General features: G+C 41.1%; 1 protein-coding gene across 4 annotated transcripts in view; it reads right to left on the reverse strand.

Annotated features, from left to right (window-relative positions):
* UNC5D (unc-5 netrin receptor D) overlaps positions 1-13,778 on the reverse strand; it is a 366,024-nt gene that overhangs the window by 116,301 nt on the left and 235,945 nt on the right. For all 4 annotated transcript variants that reach the window (XM_055567106.1, XM_055567109.1, XM_055567105.1 and 1 more), the window contains exons 5-7: positions 4,686-4,866; positions 3,651-3,818; positions 1,508-1,672 (exon numbers count right to left, since the gene is read on the reverse strand). In XM_055567106.1, coding sequence (XP_055423081.1) covers positions 1,508-1,672; positions 3,651-3,818; positions 4,686-4,866 — 514 coding nt within the window. The remainder of the gene's footprint in view (positions 1-1,507; positions 1,673-3,650; positions 3,819-4,685; positions 4,867-13,778) is intronic.

Here is a 13,778-nt window from a genome sequence, read left to right on the forward strand (position 1 = left end):
ACTAGAGAGCAAGGCCCTTTCACTACTGAGATGGTGGGTTTAAAGTTAAAGTGTTAGTCGCTTAGTCTTCTCTGAATCTTTGCGATCCTATGGACTGCAGCCTGCCAGGATCCTCTGTCTATGGGATTCTCCAGGCAAGAATACTATAGGGAGTAGTCATTCCCTTCCCCAGGGGATTGTCCGGACCCAGGGACTGAACCCAGGTCTTCTGCATTGTAGGCAGATTCTTTACTATCTGAGCCACCAGGTAAGCCCAAGATTTGGTTCTCTTTAATTACAGACCTTTGTATTGTATCTGACATACGCAGATTACTCAGTACTTGAACTGAGCAAATGTACTGATCATTTTACCCTAATGCATTAACCATTTCGACTTATTTTGAAAATATAATTGTTTGTAGAGGCTTGCTTTCAAGCATAGCTAGTCATACTGACTCCGAAAAATAAATACAACTTAGATGCCTCCTTCATACTATAATCTTCCTAAATAAAAAGTGACACATATTTCTGAAAAGATGACAAATTATTGAACTACATTATTTTTTGCTGGATATCATCCTAGAAGGCAACCTAGTTCTAAAGAATAGGTATGCCTCGAATCTCTTGTTTTTGAAGGATCTAAGAAAAATCAATATACCCTTTAGCACATCTCAATGGGCAAGCAGAGAAGGGATTGCTATTTATCGAGCACCTATTCTGTGCCATGAAATATTCAAAATATATTCTTTTAATGCTGGGCCCAGGAGATAACCAAAAATAGGCACTTTTGGGGTACTTTTGGTACAATTCATAGAAGTTAAGCAGTTGAGTGACTTCCCCTAGATCACAAAGCTAGTAAGAGATACCACCAAATTAAAACTCACCTCTGTGTGGTTCTATTTAATCCTCCCATGGTTTCATACCCAGGCAGACAGTCACTTGAAGAAGTTAAAACATAACCTCAGGAATAACACAAAGGCTTGGAAGTTCTGAAATGGGCATTCTATTTTGGGCCATGCCACATCAATTTGAGACAAACTCAGCCACCTCCTCGGTGCTATATTTCCCCCCATCTGTAAGGTAACAGTCAGAATGCATGTCCCTTGGTCACACTGCATGTCCCGTGGCCTCTGAGGATTACGAAATGCTTTAGAGTCTGGTACAATTCTTGGGAGAAAAACAAGCCTACGTTGATCCAGATCGGAGTTTCACCAAACCTAAAGACAATGGCCCCTGTAAGAAAAGAACCGCTAAGCCCCAAAGTCTAACATATTTGCCTTCATCATTTCTCTCCCAACCATATCTAGTTACGATCACGGTAAATATACGCACGGGTGGAACTGACAGTGGTAACAATGTTTAAAGTGACCTATTTGTCTGCTCTTTGACACTTTCCGCCCGTTTTCTTTTTGCTCTGGGGGATTTTGTTTTCTGGGAACTGGTTTCACGGAATCAATGGTCCTGGCATTATCATAGCATCTTTTCCTATGATGGACAGACACAGAAGATGTGTACCGTAAGCTCTTACCTAGGATGCAAAGGCCGTCTGTGCAGTTCTCCGATTCCTGGCTTAGACCTTCGCAGAATTTGCCCCCGTTTCTCGGGGCGGGGGCTGTACATTCTCGGATCCGCAGATGCTCGCACTCCGGGCTGCAGACCGACCACTCACTCCACACTTCCCAGCTCCCGTCCACTTCAAAGGGAAACAGAAGGAGCCATCGTTAGACTGCATCTGACAGCTGTCAGGAGACTCACCCCAAGGCCACTGTGGTTCTTAGAGCTGGATTTTAAAGCAATCACCACCACCACAGAAAGAAAATAATATATCTGTTTATCTTCTCTCCGTGGTTTCTTTCCTAAAGAGACAGGCGAACAACAGCAGTAGTGTAATTCTCTTGCTATTGCAGGATGAGACCAATGACTGAATTTGGGCAAACATGTGAATTACCCGTGCCCTCAGGTTAGCTAATCATGTCATTATCCATTCTTTCCCCGTCTTTTATGCCCAAGTGCACTTAGATGGACAGATACACTCTGTGCAAGAACCACTGGTAATCACTACTTCCTTGTGGGTTGACAGTTTAGAACAGAAAGTAGAATAAATGCTCTTTAAGTCCTAAAAGCCCCTCAATAATAAAAAGTTAAACCCATATATATTGATAGTATTAAACTAAAACAGGTCAGCCAAGCCCCAAGATACCAAGACTTACATAAATAGAATTTCTTGGGTCATAGATTGCTGCTGTATGTAGAAACGAACAAACTGAACTTAATTCCACTAAAAAACAACCCTAGAGATTATGGCAGCTGTTGGAAGCAATTGTTTCACTACCTCCTAGGAATAGGGCAACCGTGCTTATGTGGGTTATTGAAGATATTGCCATTTTAAATCTAGAGCGACTAGTCAAGAGCATATGCATGCTCAGCCACTCAGTCGTGTCTGACTCTTTGTGACCCCACGGACTGTAGTCCGCCAGGCTCCTCTGTCCATGAGATTTCCCAGGCAAGAATACTGGAGTGGGTTGCCCTTTCCTTCTCCAGGGGATCTTCCTGATCCAGGAATTGAACCTGTGTCTTCTGCACTGGCAGGCAGATTGTTTACCACTGAACCACCTGGGAAGCCCAGTATAGGGTAAAATAAAAATACTAAATTTGAAGCAAAATATCTGAGTCCTTGTCTTGGTTCTGTCAATATTTTGGCTGAGCCACCCTAAGCAAGCACTTAGCCTGACTTTACTATTTCTGTCAATTGGGGAATCATAAAACTCACAACACAAAACTAAAGGACATTGTTTGTGTAAATGTGTCTTGCACAGTACCTGCACATAGTAAGCACTCAATAAATGTGTACTGAATACAAATTCAAAATGAAACTCCAAGCACAGGCAACCGGCAAAAGCCTCACCTTAGCTTTGAGTGGTACTAGATTTGCAATTTTAAAGACACAGGTCTCTGGTCCAGTGTCCTTGGACTTAATGTTGGATCATGCATGTGAGACCCTGGATCCATTTACTTCTCAGTGGGAGAATATGCTTCCCATTCAAAAAATCATCTTCTGGCTCATCTACTTCTCATCGTATACATTGGGTTACAGCCAGTAAGATGAGCAAAAGAACTTGTAAAAGCCATATTTGGTAAATGAAGCCTCTATTCAGAAAGGAAGGCAATCATAGCCCAAATGTAAAATAGAAATGGCTGTGATGCAATGTCTGCCAATTGCATTGTCTTAAATGCAAAGGTAAACCTGATGAGGTTAGTTGAATGATGACTGATGATAAAAGGTCAAGTATTTGGTACCTGTTTTGTGCTCAAAGGCAATTCACTACACCCTATTATACAGATGAATGCTACACAATGGGAGAACCCAAGGAGAGAAGGGCATGGCTTGGCCCAATCAAACACTGGTAGTATAAAAATACATAAAAACATTTGGCTTACTGATGTTGAGTGTCTAGGGTAATCTGAGTATGAAGAGAAAAACTATGCCCCCACATAGAGGTATTTCATCCATGTTCTTGCTATTACAATTACTTCCGGGTCAGTACTCTGGACAAAGGCTCTAAGAACTTGGAAGATGTTGACTTTGGGAAGGTAGGTTCTACTGAACGCTTCACACCAGCTCGATCGTGGTGGTGGATGAGAAGGCGAAAGGAAATCTACGCATATCTCACCAGGACAGAGAGCAGTGCAGGTTATTTTCTGCACTGACATTCCCTCACAAAAGGCTCCACCATTGAGAGGAGCTGGGTTGGTGCAGGTCCGGGAACGTTTCTGCCATCCTCTCCCACAGGGAACATTGCAGGCTGACCACTCTGTCCAGGAAGACCAGCCTCCATTCACTGAGAGAGAAAAATGGGGAGGGGAGAAGAAAAAAAAAAAAAGGAAAGAGGTTTTTACTGATTGCCTACTATGTGCAAGCCACTTGCCAGGTGTTGTGAGTTGGGCATCCAGGGACCAAGAGACCAGTGGGGACCCTCACTGGCTGCCCCACTGTGTGGCAACTGTGGGGCTGATCTAGTCTCCACCTCCCAGTCTACTCTTCTGTAGACCATAGGAGGGACACAGAGAATTTGCTTTGCAAGGAAATGATGAACCAGAGGAAGAAGTCATCAACATATCTCTACAGCACTTGCAACTCCAGAGGAGAAGAAGAAAATACCAGCATCTGAATTTCCATTAACTTTCAGTGCTTCAAACGTCAATCCCAGGGCTCTTCTACTGTGGAAGGCAGTGCTTTCTTCAATAGCTGGGAATTTCACTTATCCATTACCTGAGCTATTCAGCAAATAGTCATGTTTGTTTTTGGTGGATTTCATATGCCAGAAGAGGAACTGCGAATAGCCAAGTCTGGGGATGATGGGGTGGATGTTGGGTTTGGGAAGAATGGGAAGCAGAAGTTGCTCACCTGGATTCTTTTCAAATGTAAACACAATGGAGGCAAAGAAGCGTCTTTTAAAGTTCTTTTGAAAATAGATTGAAAATGTCACTCACTATCCCCCGGAAGTCTAATCTTGGATGAAAGAGCAAATACATTCACGGCTATAGGCGTCACCTACCAATGGGCTGAGGCAGGAGATGGCGCTGTAATGGAAACCCGCTGGAGTCCCTTCAGTGCTAGACACAGAAAGTTCTAAGGAAATGCACCTCCCTCTACCCCTCTGCTTTCTATCCTCTCTATCCACTCCAGGCCTTTGGGCTGGTCTTACCATAAACCACCACTGTAGCCGACAGGCTCCTCCTCTTGGCTACAATGTTGGCCGCCATGCAAGTGTAATTCCCAGAGTCTGAGAGCCGCGCCTGCCGGATGATGAGGTTGTGGTCTGCCCTGGTGTCAATGTGCTCATCTTGTTCAGAGTCTATGGGCTCCTCGTTTTTCAGCCATTCCACCTATCGGAAGTCAGGAATGTTTACAAGTCATTAAACACACATACACACACAAAACTTTTCTGGAATCAGAAAATGAGTAGTTAGAGCATATGGAAGAGAGATGTACATAACACAGAATGGCAACACGAATGCTATCTTTTTAATCTTTATTCCATACACCATCCTTTTCATTCATTTGGTATATTCAGGACATGAATACTCCAGTTAATAAACTGGAGGTGGGAAAAGAATATAAGCATCCTATTGACTTTGACCTATTTTCTAAAAATGCAATAGAAGAGAGAAAAGACTGTAATTAGGTCATTTCATTATATTTCATCATGTTACAACTCTGATGATGATGATGATGATGATACTCCAATAACTGGCCCAAAATGGAGATCAGAAAAAGCAACACATATAGGTAGAGCTTGGACTCTGTGCAGAGAGGGTATTATGTTGTCAGACAAGGTTTGAAGCTCATACTATTTGCATTTAAGCAACAACAACATAGATTTGGGTAATCAGAAACACAGAAATGAGACTCGGATCTCAGTGTTCCCTGGTTTCAGGGATATGTTTATTTGGTGATCATTTATGTTACTCCTTTAGCGATTCAACAGATGTTTAGGTCAGATCAGATACCTGACACACTTAAGCCCCAGCCTCCCTTCCAAAGGACCTCACTTTTCACGTCCTCTGAGTTTAGACTAGTCCCATCTCTGGTTTGTTTCCTCTGACTTGCTCCTAGAGTATCTATTTCTCTCTTTCCAGTTCCACCTTAAACGTATCCTTGGCCGAAAGTACTTTTTCCCTGGATACCTGAGGAAGCCACAGAGGGGACCTTCTGCTCCCTGGATCTTCATCCTCCCGGAAGCTGGGGCACACCGTCCCTACATCCCCTAATTCATCAAGCAGACCAGGCTTCCCTGATCCAGCTGCCTGCCTTCCCCATGCTGTTTTCTGCTTCTACATCTAAACATCTCCACTCTCTTGTGCCATCTTGGTAGCACCGTACACAGCTCCTGTTTGACAAGAACCATTTAGCTCTAGTTATCATTATGTGTTATACACAGGAATTTAACAGACACATCAAAACTTTAATTTAACCAAGAAAGCAGTCACTACATCAAAAAGACCTCACACGTGAGTACATGCATCCGGGTTCTTTTCACGTACCCTGCCCACCGCTAACATAGATAATTGAAAGTTGGTTTTAGAAGATGTCTCATTTCATCTTTAAATGTAAACAATTATAATTTATTGCCAGTAATCAAGTGACACCTGTTAGCAATTTGGTTTAATAAATACTTTTGGCTCCCATTAAAAGGGATTTATTTACCAGAAGAAAACCTATACTGATACTTTAATATTTATCCCAAGAACCAGCCCAAGAATGAGAGTACAGAATACCAAAAGCCATCAGTCAATCCAAAATCACTCCTAGATGAGGCAGATTTTTAGAAAAGAAAATGATGCCAAAATAGCCAAAAGAGATCTGAGAACTGCTTTAAAACATGTACAAGAGCTGAAAAAGCAACATGGTGCAGGACCATGAAGTAAGGAGGCAAGCTTACTTCAACCCCAGCAGCTTCTCAAGGCATCACCATGTGCCAGCCTTGGGTATAAGAACTAATGATGTCCAAAAGCACTGCTCTGTTTAACGAAGCAGGGCAGTGGAGCCAGTTTTAAAACAATCTGACCACCAGTCCATTACAAAATATCCTCCACTCCCCAGTAACACTGCATATGTTCCAGCCATTCATTCATTCAACTGATAAATATTCCAACATTTACTGAACATCAGAGGTCATCCTGAGAGTTGAATAAAGTGAGATAAACAAAACCAGCATAACCTCTTCTTTCATGGACCTTACATTTAATGGTTAAGATGGAAACAAGTACATCTAGGGACTTCCCTGGTGGTCCAGTGGCTAAGACTCTGTGCCCCCAATACAGGGGGCCTGGGTTCAATCCCTGGTCAGGGAACTAGACTCCACATGATGCGGCTAAAAAGATCCCACGTGTGGCAACTAAGACCCAGAACATCCAAAGAAATAAATTTATAAGAAAAGAAGTAAATCCACATTGCCACCAGAAAGTAAGAGTTGCCGGCAATATCTGTGATAAAACATTTATTTATGTTAAGCCGATTGGATTGGGTTTTTTACACCACCATCATTGCTGTGTCACTGGAGAGAACAAATCGGTCAGCTTAAAGCAGGTCTGGGAAACTCTCAGAAATTCTGAGTGCAGACTGTTTGGTTTTCTGATTGTTAATTTCCTACCCTTTCCATTTCTAGCGCCTACAAAGCCATTCCCTCCTGTCTCCACCTTAAGCCATCTTCTTTTTTCATCCTTCCCCCGGCAAACAGCTGGTCAGGAAGTTGGGAAAGTCTGGCCATGGTCCATAAGTAAATCATTTCTAGTGAGGAAATGACCCTGAGGGCAGAGGCCCTCGAAACAGAAACCAAAGTAGGCGCAGCACCTGGAAATCAAAGAAAGCTTTCCAAAGGAAATCTGGGCCCAGAGGAAATTAAAGCCACAATCATTAAGCAGAGGTCTGGTTCCAAATTAAAAACTTATATAAAAATACCCCATGCACAAAATGAAGCGGTCAACACACGAGGATAATATTTGCCACAGATCTGATATATAAAATGGTAATAATCTGATGATCTGAGGTTTATAATCTGAATCACTCATGCTCTCATTATCAGTTGATGATAAAATGTCATCCAAAATAAGACGGAAAAAACACACGCTAATTAAACAACTCAATAAATATTTTATACCACTAAAGAAAAGGTGAACAACAATATAAAGACATTGTTCCTACCCAAAGAACAAACATGAAAATGACACAAATGTACACAGGCACACACACATACAGTATTTTTTTAATTGAACTTACAGAGTACCAGGCATTTCTGCTATTGCTGCTCTATGATTATCTCCTTTTTGGAAGACACTAATAGCCTCTTAACTATGATCTCTCTGGTGCTTCCATTCCTGCCTCCATAGTGGATTCTCCACGAAGGGATTAGGTCATATCCTTTTCTGGGTCCAAATCATTCTACAGCTTTGACTCCACTAAGAACAAAACTGCACATCCTTACCATGGCTAAGAAAGTCCTTCTTGGTCTGCCCCCTAGTTAATTTCCCACCTTAGATTCCCCAAGTAACCTCTGTGCACTCTACTCCAGGCCTACTGGACTCCTTCATGTTCTAGAAAATTCATAGCAAGTTCCTATCTCAGGGCCTTAACACCTGCTGCTTCCTCTGCCCAGAAGGCCTGGCCTGCGAGGCCCCACCTTTCATTCAGGTCTCTAATCAAATGCTGCCTCCTTAGAGAGGTCTTGCCTGACAACCCTTCTCTAATATAGCAAGGTCCCCTTGCTCCCTGTGTCCTGCTTTAATTTTCTTCCTATTATTATCTCCATCTAACAGGTTTAAAGACAGTAAGCCTTTTGTTCTTGTAATTGTGATCTCAAGAATTTGCCAAAGAAAATTACTGGGGCTACAAACAAGGATTTAAACACAATAAACTATTTTTAGTTGCAAAAAAGAAAGAGAAAAAAAGTATGGCAGAGCTCTATTTAAATAAATCATGATTCAATAATTCAATTTAATATTGTATAGCTCTAAAGGTCATGATTTCAACTAGTGAAAATCCTGAAAATGCTCATAATGCATGAAAGAGTCAAACTGCAAAACTGTGTGTTTAGTGCAATCATAAATTTGTAAAAACAACAAAAAAAGAAATCACAAACATACATATTCTTTAAAAATGACTGGAAGAAAATGCAATATGCTGCAGAGGTTTTGAAAAAAGACTTGGGGCAGCTGTTTTTTTCCCTTCCTGGTGATTAACTGTGGCACATAAAGGAAAAGGTCTTTATTAATCTGAAAAACAACAACGTTAGCTTATAAAAGTCTTTTACTCATATGGCACAGTAGTATTCAAATGTATATTTAGCCATATACTGCTTCCTCAAATTAAAGCTTATTTGATCATATGGTATATGATATGTGAGCATATATATATATATCTTATGATATCATTTACATGTAGAAATTTTTTAAAAAGATACAAATGAACTTTATATACAAAACAGAAATAGACTCACAGACATAGAAAACAAACTTAGGGTTACCAAAGGGGAAAGGGGGAATGGACAAATTAGGAGTTTGGGAATAACAGATACACACACACTATATATATCTATATCTTTCTATCTATATATATACATAATAAACAATTCATGGGGTCACAAAGAGTCAGATATGACTGGGGACTTAAAACAAACAAACAAACAAAAAAACCTGTATACCACAGGGGACTATACTCTATATTGTATAATAACCTATGTGGGAAAAGAATCTGAAAAATAACACGTGTGTGTTTATGCATAGCCTGCATGCCTAGAGCCTGTGTTCTGCAACAAGAGAAGCCACCGCAATGAGTTTGGCCACCTGTGCACAGCAAGTAGAGAGTAGCCCCTGCCCGCCACAACCAGAGAAGTCCGCACGCAGCAATGTAAACCCCAGGACAGCCAAAAAAAATAATAATAAATTAAAAAAAAATCGGACCGCATGGAGATGTTCAGCACACCTGTACCATAAATTATAAGTTGACCCTTGCCATACAATCTACCCCCATCCACCCACATGTACTGTGAACATAGACAACGATCTGCTACTCGGTTCCCCCAGAACACAGCTTGAAAACCAAAAAATATATACCGGACAAATGAGAAACCTTAGGATATATACATTCTGGCATAATTGGTGTTTACAGTGTCATGACTGAGGTCCATCAATCCAATTATGTCTACAAACAATGGGCACGTTACTGCCACTTACTGCAGGGCTGTTTTTTATTCGTTCACTAATCGTTTATCCATTTAACTGATGGCAGGATCTTTATGAGAAAATCAGTCTGGTATTTTCTGGGCTTATAAAAGTGACGAATTGCTGTTGGATTTATGCTTTTGTCACTTAGAGAAATGTTAAAACATTTTTGATGAGCTAAGTGCTCCTAATGCAGAATAGTTTAATAAATAAGATAATAGAAAAAAAAAAGCATTTCCTACAGCAGCAGTTGCAAACTCGAATGTTCCTGGGGGCCAGGGAAGTAACATAAATTACTGACGAGGCGCTGGGTGCAAGACATCCACGCACGTTGCTTGCATATTAAAGACAAGCGCCTATTCCTCATTCCCTCGAAGAGCTGAGCTCACTCTCATTTTTCTTAAAACATGTTATCATTTTTCTGTCTCCTTTTGTTTTTTCCCACTTTAGATAGAGACATGAGTATTTTAAAAAATTAACAAGGATAGTGCAATGAAAAATGACTGTGAACTCATTTTTGCTTTAAAATCGGTTTTGCTTTCCATGCACCACAGCTCTCTTCACATTTATGGAGTACATAGCTTCAGTGTCAGGATGTATGGGGACCCGGTGCTTCTGGTGACAAAGCACAGATCCCAGGACTTGTGCAGTTCAGGCTATGGTGACCAGTGTCACCAGTTGTTCAGCTGCTAAGCTGTGTCTGACTCTCTGCAACCCCATGGACTACAGCATGCCAGGCCTCCCTGTCCCTCAACCATCTGGAGTTTGCCCAGTTCATGTCCATTGAGTTGGTGATGCCATCCAACCATTTCATCCTCTGTTGCCCTCTTCTCTTGCTTTAAATCTTTCCCAGCATCATGTCTTTTCCAATGAGTCGGGTCTTCACATCAGGTGGCCAAAATATTGGAGCTTCAGCATCAGTCCTTCCGATGAGTATTCAGGGTCAATTTCCTTTAGGATTGACTGGTCTGATCTCCTTGCTATCCAAGTAACCAGATCTTCCATCTTTCTTGAGAAGCCAGGGCTGTGTATTTTAATGGACTGTTTCTTAATTCTAACACGATGACTCACACATTACAAAATATATTGTGAGGATCAAACAAAACACATCCATAAACTGCATGGAGATTCACTACTCATTCTCTTTTTTCCAGATACCATAACATAAGAGCTGTCTGGCCTCTTGGGAGCGCCACCACAATGAAGACTTCACTGAATTTAATTCCTTTCAGTGAGTCGGCTTCCTCCATCATTCAAGAATGCTTTGGTTCGTATGTATCATGGACCACTGTCCATGCTTTTTCATAGAAATGACTGCCAAGCATCTAAGAGTTTCTGAACTTAAATACAGTATTCTACAAGTATCATAAGGGCATGAGTATTAAATTCAGAAATTATTTTACAAGCAGTTGCCAACAAAGCCCTAATTAAGCTCTTAACAAAAGCAATACACATTTTCAAATTAGCTGTATGGGATCAATACATTGACCACCCTGAAGCTAATGGACATTTTTTTTTTAAATCACTGATCCAAATGTTCTCATGCTAACAGGTCAGCTCTTTGACAGAAAGACTTAACATTCTGGAAGGTGCAAGGCATTCACATCTTCAGAGAAAAAAAAAAAATTTTTTTTCTACTCATTTAGCTTAGATGGATAATCCCAGTTAGGTGTGTGTGAAGAAACCAGTTATTTAGAGGTAATGAGCTTATGGATTTGCAGGACACGTGAGTTCATTAACATAGTTTTATGTGCAGATGGCCTGCAGTTTGTAAATTTTTCTAGTTTATAAACAAATCTGGATAAACAGACCTTCAAAGACACTTAAGATTTCACGCCAGACAGCGAGTTCCTGATCCGTCATTCTGGTTAACTGGGGAGAGAAGGGATGTAACTGACAACCCTATAAATTTCTGCAACAATAGGCAGCATAGTGCAATTGAATGGGGAGGCTGCCTCCTTTGGAAGAGGGATGGATCGATGCTTCATGGGTGATCAGCTTATCTGAGAGCTGGGTCACATTTGAAAATGTTTGCATGAGTCTTGACATTTCGCCTCTTCTGACCTTTTGTCAGACATCCTGTATGATAAACTTTACACCTAAAGGTTTATTTCCATCAGAAAGCATGTCAGATTCTAATGTTCCTGTTCTTGTTCGTAATATTCCATAAGAGCATGAGAAGGTGAGTTAATCATCTAAAAGTATAAAAACTAGACTAGAAAGAGAAAGGCAGTTTAACAGGCTAGCTTTCTTCCCATGCAGGATCCCAAGCTTGTTGTCCTTTGAATCCTAGATAGTATCAACTTGGACCTCTCTCTTCCTTCACATCCCATAGAAAATGCCAATGAGGGCTATGAGTTGGTATCATCTACCAAGTGTTCTTATCCCCTCAGCTTCCCTGGTGGCTCAGATGGTAAAGAATCCACCTACAATGCAGGAGACCCAGGTTTGATCCCTCAGTTGGGAAGATTCCCTGGAGAAGGGAATAGCTTACCCACTCTGGTACTCTTGCTGGGAGAACTCTATGCACGAGGAGCCTGGTGGGTTACAGTCTATGGGGTCACAAAGAGTTGGACAGAACTGAGCGATGAACACATTCACTTTCGCCAAGTGTTCTTATCCCCCCAGTTCCAGTCCTCTTGGGATTTGCTAGAGGAAACGTAAAAGTGAGCTGTTCTTAAAGATGTAATCTCAGATTTCTGATTTTAGAAGCTTCTCAATTCATCTACTCGTTGCCTGGGGGTCATCTCAAGTGGCAAGTTCCTTAAGAACAAAAACAATATTTTAAATCTTCCTATAACTTGCATACAACCTTCTTTTGAGGATATTCAATAGCATCTGTTGAATAAAGCTTTTAGTCTGAATTAACATATATGCAAGTTTAGAGACTGATGTGATTATACATACACACATACAACTTCAAACTGCATTTCAGGGATTGGGCCAAGGAAGGGGATATTATTTTTTGCTTTAAATCCCAGAGTGGAGTCTAGATATGAAATGGAAGAGAGACATTTTGAGTGTAGTTGTTCTTAAATATATTCTGGGAACCACTAATATTTCATAATGGCTCCATAGGGTCTCATATTGAATTTCATGTATTTGCTCAAGGTATGAGTTATATAAGAGTAATAAATGGTTTTTCTCCTCACTACAACTAAGGATGGCTTAGGAAGGCAACCTTGTCTGACAGACAGCTCACTAGTGGGTATGAGAGGTCCAGCCAGGGAAACACTGGAAAGTCACAGTCATTCGCAATGTGGGCATTCCCTATATAACCTCCCAAACTTTTTGGTAAATTGCCATCTTACCAAATAACAAGTATGATTGGATTTCTGTGAGAAAATGAGAAGGCTGGAGCATGTATTCCAGTTGCAGGTCGGGGTAAACGGGATATGGCACCCAAGGACACAGGGGTGGAGAGGAGGGGGCCAGGCAGAGGTAAAGAGGGGGTTCCAGAGGACCCTGGGGGAGCCCTTGACTTCCACACCTAGCCTACTGGTCTAACCACTACATTTCTCATTTACTTTAAGTCACATCATGAGTTTTGATCAAATGAATATTTCCCAGCCTAAAACAATGAGACGTAGCATTTGTTGTATACTTTGTGCCAAGCGGGCTTCCCAGGTGATTCAAGTGTTAAAGAACCTGCCTGCCAATGCAAAAGACATAAACAGATATGGGTTTGATTCCTGGGTTGGGAAGATTCCCCTGGAGGAGGGCATGGCAACCCAGCCCAGTATTTTTGCCTGGAGAATCCCATAGACAGATGAGCCTGGTGGGGTACAGTCCATGGGGTCACAAAGAGTCAGACATGACTGAAGCAACTTCACCCACACACATGCCAAGTACTCTTTTAAACACTATACGTATGTTCATTAATTTCACTCTTAAAATGTGTCTATGAGGTGGACACCATTTTTACCATCTCCATTTTGCAAATGACAAGGATGTTAAGTATTTTGCCCATATATATATATAATTTTTTTAATGGTAGAACCAGAATTTAAATCTAAGTTTTGACTTCAAATCTTGTGTTTTAACCACTGTGTTTAGTCATCCATCTTATTTTCCAGATT

Source organism: Bubalus kerabau, chromosome 2 (assembly GCF_029407905.1).
Source record: "Bubalus kerabau isolate K-KA32 ecotype Philippines breed swamp buffalo chromosome 2, PCC_UOA_SB_1v2, whole genome shotgun sequence".
Taxonomy (NCBI): domain Eukaryota; kingdom Metazoa; phylum Chordata; class Mammalia; order Artiodactyla; family Bovidae; genus Bubalus; species Bubalus kerabau.